Source organism: Mycteria americana, chromosome Z (assembly GCF_035582795.1).
Source record: "Mycteria americana isolate JAX WOST 10 ecotype Jacksonville Zoo and Gardens chromosome Z, USCA_MyAme_1.0, whole genome shotgun sequence".
Classification (NCBI taxonomy): Eukaryota; Metazoa; Chordata; class Aves; order Ciconiiformes; family Ciconiidae; genus Mycteria; species Mycteria americana.
In genome coordinates, this window is record NC_134396.1 from 50,042,619 (window position 1) to 50,067,788 (window position 25,170).

The following is a 25,170-nucleotide window of genomic DNA, read 5'->3' on the forward strand; positions in this document are numbered from 1 at the left end:
CAGGACCTTGCACTTGGCCTTGTTAAACCTCATACAATTGACCTCGGCCCATCGATCCAGCCTGTCCAGGTCCCTCTGCCCAGAGCCTGCCTACCCTCAAACAGATCAACACTCCTGCACAACTTGGTGTCATCTGCAAACTTACTGAGGGTGCACTCGATCCCTTCATCCAGATCATTGATAAAGATATTAAACAGAACTGGCCCCAACACAGAGCCCTGAAGAACACCACTTGTGACCGGCCACCTACTGGAGTAAACTCCATTCACCACCACTCTTTGGGCCCGGCCATCCAGCCAGTTCTTTACCCAGAGAAGAGTACACCCGTCCAAGCCATGAGCAGCCAGTTTCTCCAGGAGAATGCTGTGGGAAACCGTGTCAAAGGCTTTACTGAAGTCTAGATAGACAACATCCACAGCCTTTCCCTCATCTACTAGGCGGGTCACCTTGTCGTAGATCCCAGCCAGAAAAAGGATTCCTACTCTGTCTTTGTGCCATCTCCCCAGAAATTAGTTTTACCTTAGCAAGCTCATCTTCCAAGTCTATATGCAGTATGTCAGACAAAGTCAGATAAAGTACAGACAAAGTCTTTTGATGAATGACAAGATTCTGAGTACAAGAGTTTTCTAGTCATGGTACACATAATAAACAAACCATTTGCTTCATGCCAGAGGTTATGAATACATTGTCCTCATGCCCCTTCATCCCATCCTCACAAAGCACAAGCTTGCCAATCTTACAGGCAAGTTCTGTTCACAAGCCTATGAGTATCCCAGGTACATCCCTTGCATGTGCAGTGGGGGTCTGCAGATTATGATCTTAATGACCTCCATGCCATGTGGGGAAGATGCAACGTGAGCGCACCATGCTGTCACCTCTCTCCCATGGGCATGTAGGAGCAGGCCTTTCTGTGTAATAATCAAAGTGCTTCCATGTCCACGAGGGCTCATCAGTGTTCCAGACAGGGATGTTTGTGTTGTGTTTTTTTCTCCCAACAGTTTTCAGCCACTGCCCAGCAAACTGGTCTCAGCCAGTCATTTGCTTTCTGTGGTCCAGAGGCCAAGGCCAGCACAGAAGATCCCAGCTTATGGCCTGCATGCAGTGCCCTTCCCACATCTTGGGTTAAGCACGCTTCCAAGGCAAATGGCTAAATTCGTTCAACTGGCCTCCAAATTAATCTTTCATGTTAGTGACTGACAAACACAGGACAGGAAAGAGAAGGGAATGGATGCCATCCATTGTCTACCAATGCATCCTTCCCAGAAGTCTCAACTAGTCAGGCTACCCAGGATCTAATGCTGTACCTGCCACATCTGCCTTAGACACAATCAGAGGAGTGGCAACATGATGAGGTTGTGTAACTGCAGGCTAGAGGGGGCATTCACATACAGGATCTGACATTTGGAGCGGGATACAGTTAACTTGCCTCTCCTCTCTGCCAAATCCAGGCACCTTTCATGTGCGCCCTACCTGTCAAAATGAATCACAGCTATCAGGGAATCCCCAGAAGGCCTCAGACGGACATTCAGATTCCAAATTCAAGTCTCAATTGGCTGCATTTGTCAGGGCTATTGTTAAAGACCTGTGGCTTATCTCTTAACAGAATGCAAGATTATCAGAGTGGACTGTGAGGTCCTACAACTACTGATTCCTGTTCTATACAAGCCCATCCTATGGCACCCCATACACATATGATATTATTTTCTATCATGTAGATCTAGTAATAGTAACTTGAGGCATGAGTAACTGCAAGCAAAAGAAACTCCAAAACATAAACAGAAGTGCACTGATCAAAAGTAAGTGAAACTTGTATTTGAGCTTCAGCCATCAGAGAGAACAAGGATTTAGGGAACACTCACAGGAGTTCTCCCTAGCAGGTTGTCTGTTAAAATTCAAAGGCAAAAGAAAAGGAGTATGGCTCAGTTACCAGATAAGTTAACAAATTCAAAACCATAGCTCTCACTAAAAAGTCAGTTAGCAGATACAAGATAAAAAAAAACCACCAACAACAAAACCCCCCAGAAAATTAAGTACAAGCTGAGATTCTGGTTTACCCCTCTAATATATATTAACTAAGGTGCAAGCTTCACTGTTGATGCATAGTCTTTGTTCTTCTACAGTCTTAAAAAATACCATTTAAGACCTACACATATTATTATATTAAATACAAATTTAAATGAATATTTGCATATGCAAAAGCATGATTTGCATATGCAGCAACAGGAAGAAAACAAAGAACATCATTAAATGCATTATTTTGCAGATCTCTCTATCTGACTAAAAAGCACATTATAAAGGGAACAAACAAAAAACAAACCAATGAGAACTTACCACACTGAAATAAACTGAGTCTTTAGTGAAAACCACTCTTTGAACTGAAACGAAATACAAAAGATCTATCCTTGACACAGCAGCTTCAGCACAGAACTGTTTGTTATTTGACTGGTTTAGTGGCTATCGTTATTAAGGACACACTATTCTGGAAGAATCCAGGAGGAATTATTGTAAATAACATGAAGCAAAAACCCAAAAGACCTCTCCTGCCAGCCAAACCTTTGGGAGACTTATTATGGGAGACTCTTTTTGGGGGAGAGATTTATTATTAAATATTATGTATTATATATTATTAATTTATACTTAAATTTTAAAAAAGGCAGACCATATAGTCCTCTCTTGGCTTTTGTGACTGGCAATTGAGTCAACCAATATCACAAACAAGAACATGTGATGGTCAAGCACAGATACAGAAGATGAGCACTTAGAAACTGTGAATTTGTGTCAGAGAACACCATCATTAGCATATTTAACATAATGTAGTGAAAATTCCTCATCCTCTCTGAGAATTTATAGTCACAAAAGACCAGTCACTATCTACAGTAGAATTCACTCTATATTAAGTGGTTTTTTGTTTTGTTTTGATTTTTTTACAACCACCATGTGAAATTTTTGACAAATACTAAATTTCCCTCCTTGTCCCCAAGAAATCTGCAGGTCTCACATCCCAAACATGCCCGAGGCAGATGTTACCTTAAAAATAATATTTTCATTTAATGCTCAGACAACTACACATCAGAAAGGTCTCTGATGATGAAGCCTGGACAAAGCTCACCCTGCATACAGAAGGACTGTGAAGTTTGGTTTGGATTTGTTTTCCAAATGAATAAAGACTTGCACTTATGCTTTCTGGCATGAACCACTGAATTCAAGAACCTGTTGAGTAACCCTCCCCATAGCCTTAGTACCACCTTTTTTCACAACAAAGTTCACAGCCTTGGAAAACCTGGAAATACAGCGATCTGTACATGGTTGAATTCCTAAAAAGGTCAGCAGAAGGATCAGGAAGAGTAAAAGAAGGATTTTTAATATCTTGTTAATGAGTCAGAAATTTAGGTCATGATTCTAGAGGACTACTCTACAGTATACAGAGTCTCTACTGTATAGAGAGCCTTTCATTCTACTCCTAAACTTGACTATTGAAAAAACCTGTATCAGCTCTGCCTCTGAAAGAAATCACAGGCCTCAATCATAGCTTTGATTTCCGGAGAGGGGGACATTCCTTGTCTAAAATGTAACTGAAGCACAAATTGGGAAAGGTAGCTCCTAAATTTCTGAGACAGATGTGGACTGGTAATGAGGCGTTGGAAAAAATAAAAGCCAGTATTTAATAACAGGGTTTCAAGAGCTACTCCCCCCGACACAAGGCTTAGTTTTCAGAGAAGACGAACTGCTCTTCGCAGTTTCTACAAGTCTACACACTCACAGTGACAGGACCCAACTGCTAACAAGCTGATATATAAACAACAGTTCTTGTGTTCTTGCCTCCCCATTTCTCTCCTCTATGTCCTTGATTCCCCAAGCAGTAATTGCAGTTCCCCGCTACCCCATGTGTGTCCCTGCCTCACATAGGGCAATGCAGACCACACAGGTGCTGCTGCTGAAAGTTTAAAAACAGAGTTCTACCTGTTTTCCCCTCAGTAAGGAGAGGGTCCTTCCCTGACCCATCCACTCAACTATTTTAAATCTGAAAATACACCTTCCAGTACCTGCCAATAGATCCAAGAGTTATGGAAGGATGAACAGACAGAGCTGTTAATAAGCATTGTTCCCTTCAGAAAACCAGGTAAAAAAAAAAAAGTCCAACAAAAAAATATTTGTATCACATGCACTGCCATTAGCAGAATATGTTTTGTAAAACAATTTTCTACACTTCTTGCACAATGCGCAACTACTCCAAAACCACACCTTATGTCTGTTTCCTTGTCAATGGACAAGGACAATGTCCTTGTCCTTACTACTGCATGATAGTACAGATATCTGCAGCCTTTTCTTCAAAACTGCTCAGATAAGAAAAGAGGTCCATATTACAATTTTTTACACATCTAACTTAAGGCAAACTTGAAAGCAAACTTGAAAGTTTGCTTTCCAACCAAACTTTGCTTTCAAACCAAACTTGAAAGCAACGGACAAGGACAATGGACTTTACAGTGACATTTACAGAAACAGTGACATATCCAGGAAGATCTGTACCACAGTCCCTTTCCTATCTATCACCAGAATCCACCATATGGTGTTTCAACTGCCAGGTCTCATATTACTTTCCTCCACTTCAGCACAATGCCTAGCATACTGTTAGTCAAGGATACAATCCCATTGACACAGGGCAGCAAAGGAATGAGAAGTCAAACCATATTCTTTGCCATGGGGCAGTGCTCTGCGTGAATGTCTGAGAATCAGACCCTATATAACCAACTGCTAATAGGCAAGGACATATACAAAGATGTTTAGAGACACAAAAAACTCTCCTGTACCAAATATTGTCAGTGAGCTCGGGGAGCAAAGGAGCTTGTAAAAAAATATAGAATAGGCATTTCTTCAGTGATCCAAGCAAATACAATGGCAAACTGGCCACCACAAGATCAGACTGCAAACCAGAAGTTTACTAGTGAACTTGGTGGTTAAAAAGAGAAACACAGATTCACATTTTTCCTTTCTAGATCCTTTCTCCTCATTAATCAAGGTAAAAGACATTTACATAAGCTCCAATACATGTTTTTACTGTGCCTAATTTCTCATTTAGAGTTAAAATGCCCTTTAAATCACAATAAACTGCATAACCTTATTCTGTCTATAGAAGGTTTCACTTCCACATGTACATTACATTAGAACAGTCCTAATGCTAACAGTTTGCTTTCAAGTTTGCCTTAAGTTGGATGTGTAAAAAATTGTAATACGGACCTCTTTCCTTATCTGAGCAGTTTTGAAGAAAAGGCTGCAGATATCTGTACTATCATGCAGTAGTAAGAAAGCTGGATTTATGGTGGCCCAACTATTGAAACAGAATTGTGTAACGCTGTTTTGGCTATGCTTAGTGTCTCAGTACTTCCGTGTTCACATGCAGACTTAACTAAGCCAGCTCCTGCACACACCCATGTGAAAATTCGGAGGACAATCTACAGAAGCAAGCACAATTCATTGCTTCTTGCTGATCAGCACCAGTATTCAGCCCTGCTTTAGTGTCCTCACAGTATCATTCTCTCCCATTGACTCACCCAGCTATGCCTAACTGTATACACATGCACGTGATCTGAACAAAGCCCTACTCATTCTTTCATGCTTTTGCAGAAGAAGGTATGCTTGTATGCTTTAGAGACTATTGTCAGACTAACTCCACATTCACTGACTGCACAGATTCACGTACAGAATGGGGAAAAGCACTCCAGTTTGACAGAGCTGTACCTTAGATCCTGCACTACTGCCCTTAGAGGAATGCACTATATTAACATAATATAAGTCTGTTGGCTACACTCAGGCTCCAGGGCAGTTTTGGAACATCAGAGTTACATTAAGACTTAGGTTCCATGAGATCTCTGAAGACAATTAAACCACTCTTCTGCTCAAAGCAGGGGTAATATGAAAGCTAGACCAGGTTGTTCCGGGCCTTGCCCATACAATTTTTTAAAGTCTCCAGAGACAGAAGGTCCACAACTTTTCTCAGCAACATGCATGTTTATGTATATAAAATAACATGTAATATTGATAACTATATATTTTATATATTTATAATATTTTTGTATAGGTATGTGTATGTACATACATACAATGTAGATTTCAGAATTTATAAATCTTTTCAACATATGTAACAAGAAAACCTAAATTTACTTAAATAAAACTGGTAGACTACAGGAACAGTTTGAGATCAGACAGAAGATGCATAGACCAGTGAGAGAGAAGATGAGTAGACCAGAGGATGTGATTAAGTAGGGATGTGGATTCCATTCATAGATATTATGGTTCCCATGAAGATGAAAGGCATGCAAGCACTACACTAACGGACTGCTCCTTACTTAGCTCAACAATTTAGAAAAATCATTCCACAACCTCACTCCCTAATAAGCCAGTATCCCTACATCACAGCTCAGGACTCCAACTGAAATTCCCCCTGGACTTGAAATCTCCTCTTTGTACGCCACAATTCAGCATCTCTTTCCCCATGCCAGATCAGCAGTTAAAATGACTTCAGTATTTAGCAGACACATATACCACCAAGCACCCTCAAAAGTATGGTGATTATGTGGTATCCACCATGTAGTTTTCACTTGTATTTGAAGTCAGAACCTGTAAGGCAATAAATCTGCCGTTGGCATTTTGACTCTTTTCAACTGCCTTCTTTTGCCATCCATGCAAACTCCAACACTGCATTCATTTTTAGGTAGGTTTTTTTTCTTTCATTATCCAATTTAGCCTTATCCAACATTTAGCCATATGCAGATTGTTACTACCTTTTGAGGTTAAACAATATATGTTCTCCTTATCTCCTATAGTTACTGGCTTTATCAGCCTGAAAACTTTGATTAGAATTGCTGGCTGAACATAAAAACACAATGACAAAAGAAAGTGTAATCACAGGAACTTATCTCACTACTACTATTAATATTATATGTTCCTCTAATACTTTCGGTAAGCTAATGCTTGTTCACAGATGCAAATTTAACTTTTACAAGGAATGCTCCAGGGTCTTCATATGTGACGTAGCAATCTACAGATACTGCAAGAGCATGAATTGCATCTACAGCATGTAGCTTTCTCTTCTGTCTCCATGAAGTTGTCAGCCTCTGGAACCAGGTCAAAGTCATCGCTACTGAATTAGCAAAGACATGTGAAAGCAATGGATTACTTCCCTTTCTCCCACAGCTGGCTTTTTTGAGTATAGACCCTCTTAGCAATCAACAAATAGAAAGATTAAGTGGTGAACTTATGCAGAAGCAGTAAGAGGTAAACCAACTGCAAAACACACGAGGCAAGCTTGTAATGGGCATGCTAGTGCTATGACCTGGAAGGCTACTGCATGCAGTGATATCCTTCCAGGAGCATCCCTGCAGCCCACCCGACCTCACAAAGATAAGGCACCAACCTGCTGAACAGCAGCAGGGCCACATGGCTCCTCTTTCTGCACCAGAAAGCTGAGGGGAGGGGAGAAAGAGGTGCACCCTTCTGCCGGCTCCGGGAGGCCTAGCTGTGTAGCTCCAGCCTATCACCCTGTAAAGAGAAACACATCCAGCATCCTGCTGTTCTGCTCAGAGGTCTGCACACAGCTGGCCACTTCTGAAGTCAGGGTGTTTCAGTCTCACCTCCAGCTGCCATTGCAAACTGTTTGTCCCCTTTCACCTTCCCTTCAGCAACAGGAGCATGTTGACTCCTCCAGCACACTAAATGCTCTAACTTCAGAGTGGTAGAAGACTCTCTGTGCAGGCTTCCCAGCTGCAAGAGAGCCACTCTACTATACTATACTACAGCTGGAAAACCAGTACAACAACCTGGATATATCAAGGCACCAACAGCTGCCTATTACCATTCTCTAGACTTAGTGCCAAAGAGTGACCAACCACAGCTCCCCGACAATTTTCCTAATAACACAATGGTGGTGGAAAACTCTGTATGATTAGCTTGTTCCCTGCACAGCTCAGGACTGACTCCTGGGTAGAAAGTCAGTCCAGAACTCCCCACTCTCCAGCCTGGTGTTCAGCTTTACTCAAGCCTGTTTCATGGAGCAGGCAGACATTATAACCCAGCACTCAGTCCACACTAAACCAGGGAAAAACAATCCTAACACAAACCTCACTCCTGATGAGCCAGTATCCCTACATCACAGCTCAGGACTCCAACTGAAATTCCCCCTGGACTTGAAATCTCCTCTCTGTATGCCACAATTCAGCATCTCTTTCCCCATGCCAGATCAGCAGTTAAAATGACTTCAGTATTTAGCAGACGCATATACCACCAAGCACCCTCAGAGGTATGGTGACAGCAAGCCCAACTTAACAGCAGCTGTGTTCCCTCCAATTCTTTCCAACAGCCTTGAAAGCCAGCTGGAAACCCGTCAGCAACACCTGTGCAGTTCAGTGAAGGAAGACTATATGAGTCATCCATTTCAATACACATAGCATCACAATCACGTACAGGCCAAATCAACCATCCATTGATTCACAGAGTGTAGTGTTACACATAACAATTGGGAGCTGCACCCTGCAGCCAAAGACCTCTCTGAGTCCCCCACTGGAACTTTCCCAGTGTGAGCTTCATAACAAGAGTGCAGGGGGAAAAAAAATAAAACGCAGGCATTTGTCTGCAGCCTTAGGGACATTTATTCTTCCCAGAATGCAACAAGCATTCTAGGCAGCTCCCAACCTTCCTATTATAATCTTGGAGCATCTGGCAGCTTTTAGTTTCTCCTAGGTTGCAGGCTTCTAATCCTTATCTATCTTTGAGTCATTTGTCTAATCCTTGCAGTAGAAAAATCACTCGATGATTTACCAAATCATCCAGCTCACCTTCATTGCTGCTGCAATCTCAGTAACTTTGCACTGCCTTTACCAGAGATACATGTCTGTCGGCCACAGCAGAGCTTCTCAAATTAATTTCAGGTTTTAAACTGCCTGCAGTAGCCTTTCATTCCTCAATATCCCCTGCAGATCTCTGGCAGTGTAATCATGCCAATCTCTATGGCTAACCTGCTTATTTCTTTAATGTAGACATGTCAGGGTATGGGAGACAAGAGAGGAGCACTGGAGGTGGAGGCAAAGGAATGTCTCTCTAATCTGAAACAGAGAAATTAGTCCCAGATCACACAAGCCACAGCAAGCTGGACCAATGCTTTCTCATTGACTGGCAGGATATGCTCCCAGTTCAACACTAACCAAGCATTTACTCCTTTCTACACCCACCACAAGCAGAGTTACACAGAAGATATGAAATCTAACAAGCGTGAAATTTGGCATGAAATTTAACAAGTCCAAATACCAGATTCTGCACCTGGGGCAGAGTAATGCCAGGAAGAAGGATAAATTGGGAGAGGAGTAGCTGGACAGCAGCCCTGCAGAAAGGGATCTGGCAGTGCTGCTTGACAGCAAGCTTAATACAAGTCAGCAGGGTGCCCTGGCAGCCAAGAGGGCAAACTGCATCCTGGGGTGCATCAAACACAGCATAACCAGCTGGTCAAAAGAGGTGATCATCCTGCTGTATTCAGCATTGGTGTGGCCTCACCTTGAGTACTGTGTGCAGTTCTGGGCCCCACAATTTAAGAAGGATGTTAAGGCACTTGAATATGTCCAGAGGAGGGCAACAAAGCTGGTGAAAGGGCTGGAAGGCATGTCCTGTGAGGAGCAGCTGAGGACCTTGGAGAAAAGGAGGCTGAGCGGCAACCTCATTGCTCTCTAATTCCAGAGGGGAAGTGGAGAAGGAGGTGCTGATCTCTTCTCCCTGATATCCAGCAATAGCATGCGTGGGAATGGTTCAAAGCTGCGTCAGAGGAGGTTCAGACTTGACATCACAAAACATTTCTTTACAGAGAGGGTGGACAAACACTGGAACAGGCTTCCTAGAGAGGTAGTCAATACCCCATGCCTGTCAGCGTTTAAGAGGCATTTGGAGAATGCCCTTAATAGCATGCTTTAACTTTTGGTCAGCCCTGAAGTGGTCAGGCAGTTGGACTAGATGATCATTGGAGGTTCCTTCCAAGTGAAAATACTCTGTTCTATTCCAAGACAGGCCAAAAACCCGTTTGCTGGAACAATATTGGTTGAAACTAGGGAAGAAAGGTTGTATCTGAAAAGTAGCACTTCCTTTAAAGAAAAAGACTGCCCTAAAACTTCACTTGGAGAGAATCCACTGGCTGTAACATCTTCCATAACAAACTTCCCCTGCAGTCCGGCTTTACTGAGCTACAATTCAACAATCTTTATGAAGTCCCTACACAGAAACTACGCACAGAATATGTAGCACAGCTGTAGGCCGTTTGTATCTCATTCAGACTTCACATACTGATCTTTAAAACTACATTTGGGACACATTACTTTTCTTTGAAGATTTAAGAATATCTTTTGTTGCTTTGGGTTTTATGGTTTTTTAAACCTTGCAAGATTAAAACAGATCTTTAAACATCTCAGAAGAGCAGAGATCTGAATTCCAAGATGGTAGTCTATTCACACACACTCCTCCTGTAGTTCCCTTCAGCAGCCTTTAGTCCACAGTCATAAAGAAATATCCCATTATAAATTGCAAGTGGCTGAAGTCCCCTAGTGGTCACTATCACTCTCACACATAAAGCCTGTGAAATGCTTTGAAATAGTTTGGGAATATAGCCACTGATAATCTAATATCCAGGGTTTTTGCAAAGCCACATGGAGACAACACAAGAATTCAAGCATTACTGTTTGACATCAATGTATGGAATTCAGCTACAGAAACAAAGCAGCTCTGCAGTTTTTTTTAATCTGGACCAAACAGACTGTAGATAATTTTTAGAGTCAAATATTAACAATCAATTAACTTTAAGCTGGCCTTCCATCCCTCCAATGGAAAACATCCCAAGTACTTGCAGCCTACTGCAGCTGTGAGTGGTTCTGTTAGTTTTACAGCTCAAACTGAAAACTATGGTCAGGAAGTCCAAACATCTGGCCTGGCAGATGAGGGGAGTGCAGTGGATATTGTCTACCTGGACTTCAGTAAGGCCTTTGACACTGCCTCCCATAAGACCCTCCTATACAAGCTGTTGATGTATAAGCTGGATGAGCAGACCATGAAGCAGATTGAAATCTGGCTGAACAACGAGGTCCAGAGGGTGGTGATCAGTGGCACAAAGTCTAGTTGGAGTCCAGTGACTAGTGGTGTACCCCGGGGGTCAATATTTGGCCCAACCCTGTTTAACATCTTTATTAATGACCTGAATGATGGGGCAGAGTGTACCGTAAGCCAGTTTGCAGACACCACCAAATTGGGTGGAGTGACTGAGTTACTAGTGAGTCGTACTGCCATCCAGAGAGACCTCTACAGCCTGGAGAAATGGGCTTACATGAACCTCGTGAAGTTCAACAAGAAGAAGTGCAAAGTCCTGCACCTGGGGAGGAGCAACCCCATGCACCTGGAGTGCTGGGTTCAGTTCTGGGATCACCAGTAAAAAAGAGACATGGGCATACTGGAAAGAGTCCAGCAAAGGGCCACAAAGATGATGAAGGGAATGGAGCACCTCATGTATGACGAAAGGCTGAGCGAGCTGGGAAAAAGCTCAGGGGGGATCTTATCAATGTGTATAAATACCTGAAGGGAGGCTACAAAGAGGACAGAGCCGGGCTCTTTTCAGTAGTACACAGTGACAGAACAAGAAGCAATGGGCACAGACTGAAACACAGGAGCTTCCATCTGAACATCAGGAAATACTTTTTCCACTGTGAAGGTGACTGAACACTGGCACAGGTTGCCCAGAAAGGTTGTGGAGTCTCCACGCTTGCAGATATTCAAAAGCTGCCTGGACACGGTCCTAGGCAACTGGCTCTAGGTGGCCCTGCTTGAGCAGGGGGGCTGGACAATATGATCTCCAGAGGTCCCTTCCAACCTGCAATTTAGAATTCCATCCGGCAATTTTGTGATTCTGTCCTTGCAGTAAAGGCTAAGCCTCTGGTGCCATTTCAGTCATTACCAAATGTCTTTGGGTAACTATTTCAAAATGTGATTTTGAGTACAGATGGGAAAACAAAAGTTAAAGCACCAAGTTCAGACTAATTCTGCTCCAGAAGACATACCAGCCACCTCTCGTGCCATAGGATGCTCAGAATACAGGTTGAAGAGACAGAAAAACACACATGCCGATTCTTGTTGACCAGGAATAGGACAGGAAGACAAGATCAAGATTGAAGCATCTATAATTACAGATGCAACCAAACAGATTACAGCTAGACAATGCAAAGACAGACAAACACAGGCACTTTTTAAAAGAAAAATGTGTCACTTCTGAGTTTTTGCCTAGAACTTTTAACCTCATAGCTAATATCCTGTGTCCCTCACTCTCTCAGCCCAAAAGGAATGAGCACTTTGTACAATGCAATGAGCCCAGGAATTAAGCACATGACAGCTCAGAGCCTGTGTTCCTAGCAACAGTGTGGGTCTCTTGGATTTGGGAAGACTGCTCAGCACAGAAACATGTTCGTCTTGCATGCTCTCCTCTGAGGCAAGAGAGGGTACATATGAAACAGCGGTGCAAGCATGTGTTTTTGCTCATTGGGGGCCAAGTGAGCATGGTTCATAGACATTAGATACACAGGAATGGAAAGGGGTGGAAACAGGACAAAGGTCACCACGCTCCCTAGTTCCCTTATGGGCATTTGTACTGCAGCATTAGTCTTTTTCAGAATAAGGAACATGTTCAGTTACAGTCTTCCAGTAAATAGTTCAATAAGCACATCTTAGCTCAGAAGCTTCAAGTCGGTCTTCTTGCTTGAATCCAGTAACTGAGGTACTTTCTTTCAATGGTTTAGATCTGCTTACTACAAGGGTATACACATGATGCACTCTTCCAGAAGACTACCCCTCCCTCACTCAATCTCCATGTATCCAACTGCTTCATACTGCTTCCTGATAGCCTTTCTCTGCTTGGATCTCTCTGTGTCCAAGAGTCTGAAAATTTGGACGTTTCTCAGAGCTGAGACTGTCCCCAGCTGTGCAATACACTGCAGATGCCAGGCATACTTGTAACTGAAAAGCCTACCACATCACTTTGAACAGCCCCAAAGTCACTAAGACTCCACAGGCTCAAGTAATAACTGAGTATCTTCACATTCATAAGACTGGGATAGTTCCTTAATCATGAGACTGACATATGTAGAAAAATGCATTTCTAGTTGCACTATAGCAACATGAGATACATGGAAAAAAATGCAGCTTGCTGCCTTTCTGTGTGGCCTTGCCCAAGCCATTCGTGCAGGTTCACAAGACCAGTGGCCATCAGTATCTTTTTCTTGAGAACTTTGACTCAAAGACAGAACCACGTGCCAAAGGGAACCACACGCAGAGAGTAAGACCGCTTCAAAGTAGAACCAATTGAAAAGACTGGTAGCCTGACACCCTGATGCCATGGATTAAACATGGGAATAAGACATGGAGTTACATTTGTAGTTTAGGATCTCCAGATTGATATAAATAACCCCAACACTGCTTAGACATCTTTCAAGTTTTTTCTCAGTGCAGCAGCTGCAAGATTCTGTTAAATACACCTGACTTGTTCTCACTTGCAAGATCAAATAAAACTTAGACCTTCCATATACCGAAATAAGACAAACATCTTCTCAATGCTTACTAAAAGTTTTTAATTATATACAGGTATTTATAATGTTCCATGGAGCCTTAGCACTTTTATGCAAGACCTTAAAAGTTCAAATAGCATTTCCACAGTCTATTGCAATGTCAGAAAGGTACTTGTTTCTTACATAATGGGGGGAAAGCTTTCAAGGCAAACAGGTTTAGCCCTCATGCTTAGCTAACAGCCAGATCTCTGCACCACACACTTCTGAGGTGGATCCCATGGAAACAAAGGAGGTTTTTTTCTTATGCAAGTGTAGAATTCACACACAGACATTGTTTTCAGACCTTGGTAAATCAAGTCAGCAACTATGCTGCCCTGAACAGTTTCCTGCTCCATTGCTGCTGCGACACATTTACAAGTTTTTGCACTGGATCAGCTCTGCCTGTGCAGAACTGAGCTATTTTCTACAGCATCAGATATGTCCTGTCCTGGGGAAATGGATCTTGCACTTGCAGTGTCTTCTGCATTCAATATCCAGAACTGCTGCACAGTTCTGCCTCCACTACACAGAGGGAGTGCAAAATGCTGCTTATTATGAAATAATTATCTTTTAAAGGACAAGTACACTACAATCCCAGCTTTTAAATCCTAAGAACTTCCTGCAATGGAGTTGCTCTTTGAATAGTTTTCCAGGCTCTTCATCTGCAAAGCCAGGCAGAGAAATGTTTAGGTTCAAAAAAAAGTAATAGGTGAGAAAATACACGAAGTATCCTTTCATACAGACACTTTCCCCTCAATTATTACTACTTTAATGGATTTACACACACCACACAATGCCAGATAGAGGAGAGTTGCTCAGGAAGACTTTAACTCATTATTTTAGATCCCCAGTTCACCAAGTGGTTTGTCTATTGAGTTAAGGCAAGTCTCACATTTATTCTTACACAAATACCAGGATTTTCCTGGATGTTCCTGCACATAGCCACATTGTGTTCCAGCTTGCCTACACTCATTCATCTGCCACGGAAGAGTTAAGCAGTTAACATCCCCCAGGCCCGCACTAAAGATGGAAGCCCGTAATTTCTTATCCTCCATACTGGATGAACTCAGCCGCTTCTGCCATCCTGCTCTCCCTTGTTTGAAGATAAGCATCACTGTTAAAGCCCCAAACCTGCCTGATTGTACTACCTAAGTAAAAAAATCCACCCACCAATTTGAATTCAAAGACATCTAGCAATGGTGAGTCTCCCTTGGGCATCAGTTATAAAGGTTAATCACCTCACTATTAAAGATGCATGGCAATTTGGGTTTGTCTGCTTCAACTTTAGTAGGTACTTCTACCTCTACACATCAAAGCTTCCTGAACCCCAGATACATTACATATCTGTGGTTACTTTTACAACCTGTGCCTGGAATCTTGCAAAATACAATTATACCTGCCATTGCTTTTAATCTCCATCTCCTTTACTCCCTGAATCAGCTAGTCTATCATTTTTTCCTGGGAATTTCAACTAACCAGTCTGTTGTTATTCATACTTTGCCATTTGTCCTTTATAAGTAACCACACCAAACAAGCACCTTCCTGAATCTCCTTCCCATTCTAGTACTCTTTCAAGTTTAACACACAACTGAGCTGTTCAGCCAACTCTTTACTGATGACCAGTCACAAAAGTTATAAAATTACTCATTGAATTTGTTGAAAACCGTACTTCTCCGTTAACACAGAAAGGAAAACAGTACTCTATCCTTGTATGTGAAAAAGGAAAAAACAGAGGTGCTGGAATGGAACACAAGCTTTTAGCAAACTCTATTGGATCCTTAAACACTAACATATTTCTGTGATGACAGATCTTTTTTCATTCCTAAAGTACTTACTAGCTTAAGCTATGCTACTGGCAGATTCCCCCCCCCCCAATGTTTTTAACATATCTATCAACTCTTCTGAATGTCATACCTCTAGGTTTTTTTATATCATCTTTACTGTCCCCTCTACTATATCCCTCTTACAGAAGTTTATTTCCACTTGCTTTATTTGCCACTGAACTAGACACACTCTGTTAACGTAATTCCTCACTTTTTCTCCTCAGTGAATGACAGGTATAGGAGAGAAGCAGTTCTCTGTCTGCCCACTATGACCACTGCTTACCAGGTTCACCTGTCAGACTTTACATCTCAGGGCGGTGAAAGAAGAGAGATTTCATTTCCATTACTAGGAGGAAATAACACAATTGAACAAAAGGCAAGCTATGTAGCTCCTCACAACCAAATTATGCTGTGGGTGGAGGCAGGCACACTTACCTTTTGAGGTGTAGGGACGATTTTATTTCTCAGACATGTTGAGATTTCCTGTTTGTCACATATAGTTCTCTCTCACAAAAACAGAAAGAATGTGACTATGACATGAGCGTTCTGTATCTTTTTTTTTAAAAAAATTGTAGGCTGCTCATTCAAAACAAGTTTTAGAACCTGCAACAGGGGCTTGGGAGCCCTTGTTCAGATTTATGACCACACAAGGTAGCAGGTTACCTAGCAACAGATGTAGTTTCTGCTTCGAAAATTGCTTCAATAGGGTCTAAAATTGAAAGATAATAATAAAAAAATCATGCCCTATTAAAAAAAAAAAAAATACTTCTGCACTTGGAAGTATTTTGCCCCAAGCAGTTATTTTCTCTGAAGTATGAAGTTGCTGAAAGTATTTGCCTAAGAGCAGATACATGGTATCAACAGAGGCAATTGAAAGAAGACTGAATATACTGAGACTGTAACATTGTGAGACTCTAACTTTAATCATTCACTTCCACAAAAGAAGTTGCTTCCAGTCAGGAACTATACCTAAAATGACAGACAATGTAATAAATTCTAGACTTTTAATCTTGTATCATCACCATCACAAGCTGATTTATTTGGAATTCCACCTGGACAGGATATAATTTATCAAGTTGTCATGGAAATGTGTCACCACTCAATGAAATCATGTTACATATTTAAATATGTACATACAGATCATTTAAATTGATAACATTCAGCACATACTTAGAATTCCTGTGATATGACTATTACACTGAAGTTGTAAATGCCAATTTACAAAATGGAGAAATATTAATTTCCAATATATGAAAAAACTAAATTATACTCACAGGACCAACAGAGGTGGGGGGATATGTGCTGTGCTTACAAAATAATTAACGCTGCTACTTCCTGCTGTAAAGTTTCCCAGCTGTAACCCGAGTTCCTGAGCCCAGCACTTTCTAGTGCTGTGTCTACAGTATTTTGTTAATATTTGTAGGGAACGACCAGTGAAAGACAGGAGAACATTTGCAACTGAGCCAGTAGCTATAGTTTGCTTCAGGTACCTGCCAGTTGGAAACACAGTTATCACGGAAGTTGTGATGCTGCTGTAATACACCTTTGACACTGAATTAGGAAGCAAAGAAGTTATTACTGAACACATGACAAACTGTCTCCTTAAAAACAGGCAGTCTGACTCGGGATGGCATCAGATTTTTTTTTTTTTTTAATTTTTTATATATGACCACTCCATACCACATGCAATGGGGCTGAGGTCACGACTTTGGGTCACAAGCACGGGGCTTCTCAAGTGACTGTAGGGCTTCCCAAGCACTCCCTCAAAGACTCACATCCTGTTCTGCAGGAGCACGCCAACCCAAGAGCCGTGGTACCAGTCATGAGGTTGGCAGTGCACTGTGCCCCAGAGCAGAGCTAAGCACACCTGCAAACCTGCCCTATCAGAAGGGAGGTGAGTTTGAAACTCTAGAGGACAGGGCACCACCACTTCATGTGCCAGCGTTGCACATGCCCTGCCTGCCCATAGATATTAAAAAGGGCCAGGCCACCCAGTGAATCATGGTGGAAAGCAGTGGCCACTCCAGATGCATTCAGACAGGAGCTAGTCCCCTCACCAAAAATCCTTCCAGTAGCTGACATAGCCCCAGCCCTACTACCTAGTCTAGGGGGGCGGGAACAGGAGCACACCACTTACTTTATCTTTCATGGCAGAGGGGACAGAGGTCGCCAGCTGCTTGGAGCCCTTGCTGAGCTTCTTGCCTGCACCATCGCTGCCACCGCCGCTCTCAACCTTGATGAGCCGGTGCTTAGGGGAGACGTACTTCACGTCGGGCGGCGTCGCCGGGCGTCGCTCGCTGTGGCTGCGAAAGAGGTGCGGGGAGCCGGCTGCGCAGGTGGCGGGGGGCGCGGCGCAGCAGGATGAGGAGGAGAAAGCCTTGGGAGCCGACTCGCCCAGGTCCTCGGGCGCGGAGTAGTCCGGGCGGCACATGGCGCGCAACTTGCGCAGGGATGAGCCGGGCCCGCTGTAGGGGTCCTCGAAGTCGCGGTCCTTCTGGGCGCGGTAGGCGCGGAGCAAGTCACTGGTGTCGTCGCGCAGGCAGCGGTGCGGAAAGCCGGGCGAGGTGTGGTGGTGAAGGTGGAGGTGCGGCGGCCCGTCCGGGCGGGGCGCGCTGCCAGCACCGTTGCGTTTCTCTCGGTAGTCGGGCCGCGGAGGCTGCGGAGGACTTTTGGTCTTGTTATTGCCCAGGCTGAAGTACTTATTCAGCCATTTGGCCATCGTCTCTGCCGGCCGCGGCCTCTCAGCACCGCGCGCGGCCCCCGGCGCCCCGCGCGCCAGCCCCGCTCACCGCCACCGCCCGCATGGAAAAGCAGGGCGGCGGGGCGGACCAGCCGCCCCGCTCCGCGCACACGCCGGTCTTCCGCTGCCAACGACTGGAAGGCCCCGCCCAGGCCCTCGGCTTCCCGGTGGGACGGAACCGTTCCTGGCCCAAGCCAGGCGCTCGCCGTAGCTCCGCGCCTGCCTGCGCGGCTCTCGCGAGCGCAGCCCCCACTTCTCCGCGCTTGCAGTGCAGCCCGGCCTGACCTCAGCACGTACCGGGGAGGCGGGGGACGCATCTGCATGCAGGCCGCGCCGCCAGGGCCCGCCCACCGCCGCGGCCGGAGGCGGGGAGAGCCGGGCGGGGCCGGGCCAGGTGCCGGCGGGCGGTGGCTGTACAGTGCGCTCCGCCCCGGCCGCGGGGCGGGAAGGGGGCTGGCCGAGCGTCTCCCTGCAGGGGGCCTGCTCCAGGGCACATCACTGTGCTGGGAGGGACAGGACGCGCATCATCATCACCACCACCATCATCATCATCGTCATCATCATCATCAGCAGCAAGCGTGTCTGGGGAGCGAGGAAGTGTCGGTACGGCATTCTCCGGTGCTACGCGGCAGGAGCGTGTCAGGTCCCGCCGGGCCGGTGCTGCGGCGGGTGGGGCACGCCGAGGCTTCCGCTCTGCGTCCCTGAAAGGGCGGGGAGCGGAGCTGCTGCTGTGAGGAGGCAGGAGGTATGGGTGTCTTTCCTTTCCTAGTTGGCCTGAGGTTCAGGAGCCTCTGTCTATCCTCTAGCCTGTTGTCTGGAGGGGCTGGGACACCTGCAGCCAGAGTGATGTAGTCTCAGCAACTGCCTGCACAGTTTGAGCTCTGACTTTTTTAGTACTGCTACCTATGTGCCCCCCTTCCCCTCAGTGGGGCAAGGGGATCTTAGACTGGGCCCAGCTGGCCCCTATTAAAGGGCATCAAGCCCTGTTGTTGGCTAGGGCTCATGCTAAGCAAGCAGGTTAGTGTGTATTTTGTTGGTAGGTGCCTTTCCCAGGTGCATGGGTGTGTTCTTAACATGAACAGCAGAGATCCTAATATGCTTTCTGCACAGAAGGGTGGCCTGAAATTAGAATTGAAATGTTAGCTCCTTTTGAAGATGGGAAAAGCAATGTTATGCAGTGTTTGGAGCATGGTGTGAAGATGTCAGGAGCTAGTCACATTTTGCACTGTTGCTTTTAATCATTTGGGAGATGGACCTCTTCTTATCTTCTCTTTTTATATTCAGAATAGAGGAGGGGGGGGAAAGAGGAACCCTTTATCTACTCATTACAAGTCACCTGTGTAGTGCCCTGTTGCATTTTGGCAAACACCTCTCTAGTGCCCTGGTGCATTGTTGAAGCCTGACATCAGAGTCATACCTGTAGTACACTTTACACACCCACCCCCAGTCATGAATTCTGAGGGCAGAATGGAGTCAGTTATCTTCATGAGTTAAAGATGGATTGGATTTTCATGTGGAGTTTTTATCTGGTTTTATGGACCATTTTTACCTTGCTCTTGGCTGCAGATTCTCTATAGGAAGCCTCATGCTCTCTTTTGAATGCAAAGGAATTTCTTGATTTTGGTTATTATCATGCAGCTTGCTCAAGGTGAGTGTGTCAGTATGTTTTAGTGACCTCCAGGGACCAGAGCTCCTCCAGTATGAACACAGGGTTCAATTATAATTCCTTCCTGGCAGGACTTCCTGCAGCATTGCCATTAGCTTGTGTAGAAAGGAGGACAGCATGCTTCCTTTACAGGCTTGGGCAACTGGAAATGTTTCTGGTTTTATGTTCTTACTGCTGTTTTCCATCTCTGCTCAGCATACTCATCCTCTCTGAGTTTATTTTTTTTTCAGAGCAACTTCGCAGCCTGAGCCTGAGAAGTGTCCTCTTTCTTGACTGGCTAGTACCACGTTTTTTCAGGGGGTTGCAAAACTCCCAACAGTTGCTGTTTCTAGGAATGGCATGTTCTAGGCTCTTTATACAAGGGTGAGTTTTTGCCCTGAAACAGGATGAATTTCAATTTCTTTAAAACTCATATTACGCAGAAGTCTAGCAGCTCCCTAATTCCTGTTCTGCCAGTCTTTCCACCAATAATTTGGCTCCAGCACGGAGGCATGGGAGGGGCAGGAGGGCCCCAGGAGTACCCCAAACTCAGACCAATAGTGTCCCTTGTGGCTTAATGAGGAACTACAGTTTTTCTACTGCATTGACAAGCAGCTTGGAGTGAAAGGTGAGCAAAATGATGCCAATGCAGGGCAGGTTCTCTAATATTTCAGAGGTTCTTTTAATTTACCTACCGTCAAATCTCAGCAATGTGGGAGGATAAGAAAGACGAGGTTACTGGATAACGCCAGGAAAAGCCAAACCTGGATAATACCTATGAATGGAAAGAGAAGAACCTGCAAGACAGGCATAGCAGAGAAATGAGATTAAGATTTATGTTGCCTGTGGAGCATGCCAATCTCATGTGCAAGGACCACAGCACTCTTGGATGTGCATAGGCTGCTTTTCAACCCCAGTCTGCTCATGCAGGGTATATCTGCACCTGCAGCACTCCTAGTCCCTGCTCTGAGTCATTTTCACATCGCTTTTTGGAGAACCAGACTTCATATTTTCAGAACTTTGACTGGAGTTATGAGTTCTGGTTGGTTGGCTTCTGGCATATTTTTTTACCAAAAAAGAGGGATGGAGGCATAGTGGTGAAAGACAACTTTCTTAAAACTTCTCTGTGAAATAACAAATCCTAAAATGTTACGATCTGAATTGAACATCTGCTTCTGCTTGGCTGTGCATCTCTAGAAGTAGAAGTACCACTTGCAATTTGTTCCAACTTAGAGAATGAGTAATAAAGAGATCTTATCTCCACTGAGACCAAATGAAGAGCTGGCGTTTCATACATGTAAATTATTGCACACAAGTCATTAATTTGTGCTGACTAAGTGTGCACACGCCTAATCATATTACTTTAATTAAATAATGAAGTTAAGTAGCAACTACTCTGGAATTTATAAGACATTCGTTTCCTCTCATGCTTCTGGTTTCCATGTGTAGTAAGTGTTGCAATACCTGCAGTGCCTTTCAAATTAAGATAAAGAAGAAAAAGTTGCAAGTGACATACAGAGCAAAGAACTTTCTGGATTAATATAACAAGCAGTGCTGCCATATCTAACTTTACAGTTATCCAATAAGACAACAAGTCCAACATTTTTAGTATTCATCAGCCCTTCACATTGAAATATCCACAACAAAGCTGGAAAGGAGGAAAATCCTTCTAGTTATTACAGCTTTGGGCTAGGCAAAAAATCACAAACATTCAGCACATTGAGAACTGCCGTGACAAAACAGAGAAATCTTCTCTTTCTTGATAAGCTGCTTTCTTGGTGACTAATGTTGGATAGTTCAGAAAGGATGTGTAGCATCCATAATGCATTTGGATTCCTCCTATTTGTACATATTGCATCGTATTCAGGTAATGATTACAGATCAATTTGTTACCCACAGGCTATCAAAATTCTGAGTATTTTCCTTTTTGTGTATATGCATGACTAAACACAGGATTACTAGGAAGATCTGATTTTTCTACTTTCCAAAATGACATCTTCCAGCAACTAGTTTTTTCTTGAGTAAGAAGAAGTGCTCATACTATGATCATCGTAGAATCACAGAGTACCAGGTTGGAAGGGTCCTCAAGGATCATCTGGTTCAACCTTTCTTGGCAAAAGCATGGTCTAGACAAGATGGCCCAGCACCCTCTCCAGCTGAATCTTAAGTGTCCAGTCTTGGGGAATCCACCACTTCCCTGCAGAGATTATTCCAATGGCTGATTGTTCTCATTGTGAAAAATTTTCCTCTTGTATCCAATTGGAATATCCCCAGAAGTAACTTGTACCCATTATCCCTCGTCTTTCCCATGTGACTCCTTGTGAAAAGGGAGTCTCTGTCGTCTTCGTAGCCACCCTTTAAATACTGGAACATGGTGATAAGGTCTCCACTAAGCCTTCTTTTCTCAAGGCTGAACAAACCCTATTGTCTCAGCCTTTCCTCATGTGGCAGGCTTCCCCACTCCTTTGATCATCTTTGTGGCCCTTCTCTGGACCCTCTCCAGCCTGTCCACATCTTTTTTTGTATAGTGGGGACCAAAACTGAACACAATATTCCAGGTGTGGCCTGACAAGTGCTGAGTAGAGTGGGATAATGACTTCTTTATCTCTGCTGGTGATGCCCTTGTTGATGCAACTCAGCATCCTGCTGGCTTTCTCTGCTGCAGCAGCACACTGTTCACTCATGTTGAGTTTGCTGTCCACCAGGACCCCCGGATCCCTTTCCACAGAGCTGCTCCCCAGCTGCATAGATCCCAGCCTGTGCTGCACTCCTGGATTATGTTTTCCCAGGTGCAAGACCTTGTTGAACCTTATAAGGTTCTTGGTAGCTCACTCTTCCAGCCTAGCCAGGACTCCCTGCAGGCTGGCTCTCCCTTCTGAAGTGTCCACTTCCCCACTCAGTTTGGTGTCATCAGCAAAATTTATCAGGGTACGCTTGATCCCATCATCCGTCCCATCATGTTTTGGTTATTTAAGTCCAACTCATTTGGCCCTTATTTTCACACTGCAGGAAAAGAGAAACAGATAATATTCCTCTTGAATTTTACTTTTGTGATGATCTCTTTCCCTCCAAGAACCAGTGTGATTCATGTTCAGTCATCTTTAGTTTTCTTATATTGCATGGGCTATTCAAAGTCAGATTTTGAAGGGTTTCGTCACCTATAGATGCCATGTAGAATTTGCAAAAGCAGCTTCATAAAGCTAGCTGGAATTAGAGTATAGGGTGTTTGCAAGCATCCCGCTTGTCATCTGCTTGTATCTTTAGGTGCCTCTCTTTCTGGAAATCTCTGGCTCAGGTGACCAATATGGGCAGCATCATAAATTTGCTTTGGGCATGGGCAGTCTGGAATCATTGGAATTGTGTCCTTCAATCCCAGCTAATCTTCAGAAGATGATGAATTCTGATAATGATGTGGCTGCAACAGCACAGGGTTCTTCATGGGTGTCCTGGTTTTGGCTGGGATAGAGTTAATTTTCTTCCTAGTATCTGGTATAGTGCTGTGGTTTGGATTTTAGTATGAGAATAATATTGATAACACACTGATGTTTTGGCTGTTGCTAAGCGGTATTTATACTAGTCAAAGACTTTCCCAGCTTCCCATGCTCTGCTAGGTGCACAAGAAACTGGGAGGGGGCACAGCCAGGATAGTTGATCCAAACTGGCCAAAGGGCTATTCCATACCATATGACATCATGCCCAGCATATAAACTGGGGGGAGTTGGCTGGGGGTTAGCGGTCGCTGCTCAGGGACTGGCTGGGCATCAGGTGGCAGGTGGTGAGCAGTTGTATCACTTTTTTTTTCCTCCCTTGGGTTTTGTTCCTCTCTCTCTCTTCTTGTTTTCCATATCTTTACAATTCATTATTATTATTACTATTATTTTGATCCAATTATTAAACTGTTCTGATCTCAACCCATGAGTTTTCTTACTTTTGCTCTTCTGATTGTCTCCCCCATCCCACCGGGGGGGAGTGAGCGAGCGCTTTTTGGTGCCTAACGTGGGACATGAAGGGTTTGAGATAATAACAGATTAACCAGAGCGTATTAAGGAATTTAGATCTGTTAGTAGTTGTGGGACGCAATATTGATTCATCTCTTCTCAGTATTGGTTTACCTGATCTGCACCATGCTCATTTTTTTGCTGTACATTTTAAAGATGGGTGTTGGTTTTTGCAATTTGCTGTGCTCTGCTTTAATTGGTGATGTTTTGCCTGTGAGATTTGTTATTAAAACAGTGACCTTGGGTTTATTTTGGTATCTAAGTGCCTTACTGAAAAACCGTTATTGTATGTCGGGTATCATCTTAGGGAGACAATTTGCAATTATACCTCTTCCTCTGAGAGGTTTTTTATGGAGGAAATGCAGAATTGTACCTTCGCTACTTTATTCTACAATGCTTCCTCCTTCATTACAATAATTTTTCAGTATCTTGAACATCCTTGAGTAGTTAAGATATATCTATTGGTATTGCTTGGGAATACTGTTTTGATCTTGTCCAAGATTAGTAAGCAATTTAAGAATATCATCCGGAGATCTGCCCCAAGGCTGGATAGTTATGAGTGGCAGGGTGTGTGGGAAAGCATGGGCAAATGCTTAAGTCATTGGGCACCTCCAATGTTTTGGAACTTCACCCCTGAACAAGTGCAGAATGCTGAAAAATTAGTAGAATATTTGGAAAAAGTATGTAATCACCCTGGCAATTCTAGGAAGACACAAATCACTGCAATGTGCTGGGGTCTGCCCCCTGCCTACCGAGCCCTGTTCAACACTATTCAGAACCCTCAAGGATCTGGTGACAAAATGACAGGCACTGCAGCTGCTCCAGCCTCTCCTGCGACAGGCACCATGGCTGCTCTGATTCCCCCTGCGACAGGCACTGCGGCTGCTCCAGCCCTCGCTGCAACAGGCACTGCGGCTATTCCGGACAACTCTGTTACAAGCACTGTGGTCACCCCAGCCCCCCTGCGACAGATGATGCATTTCAACCAGGGAACCAACCTGTGTCAGTATCAGTCGCCCCTCTACATAAGAAGAAATCCTGGAAGTGAAAGTCAGCTTGTTTAGAAAGGGAAGATGAAAGAGCAGGGCCATCACAGGGAGAGGAGGAGGAAGAGGAAGAACTCGTAAACAAGATGGAAACCACCTGATCCCTATCCCTGAGTGAGCTGTGAGATATGCAAAAAGATTTCAGTTGTCATCCAGGTGAGCACATTGTCACCTGGCTGCTCCGATGCTGGGATAGTGGGGCCAGTAGCCTGGAATTAGAGGGTAAGGAAGCCAAGCAGCTGGGATCCTTTTCTAGGGAAGGGGGCATTGACAAAGTATCTGGAAAAGGGGCACCAGACCGCAGCCTC

The 25,170-nt window shown here is 44.1% G+C and overlaps 1 protein-coding gene across 1 annotated transcript in view; it reads right to left on the bottom strand.

Annotated features, from left to right (window-relative positions):
* The window catches only part of SHB (SH2 domain containing adaptor protein B), an 89,059-nt gene extending 70,404 nt beyond the window's left edge, over positions 1–18,655 (bottom strand). The window contains exon 1 of the mRNA XM_075527248.1: positions 17,571–18,655. Within this exon, the coding sequence (XP_075383363.1) occupies positions 17,571–18,152 (582 nt within the window). The 5' untranslated portion in view covers positions 18,153–18,655. The remainder of the gene's footprint in view (positions 1–17,570) is intronic.
* Positions 18,656–25,170: the final 6,515 nt, after the last annotated feature.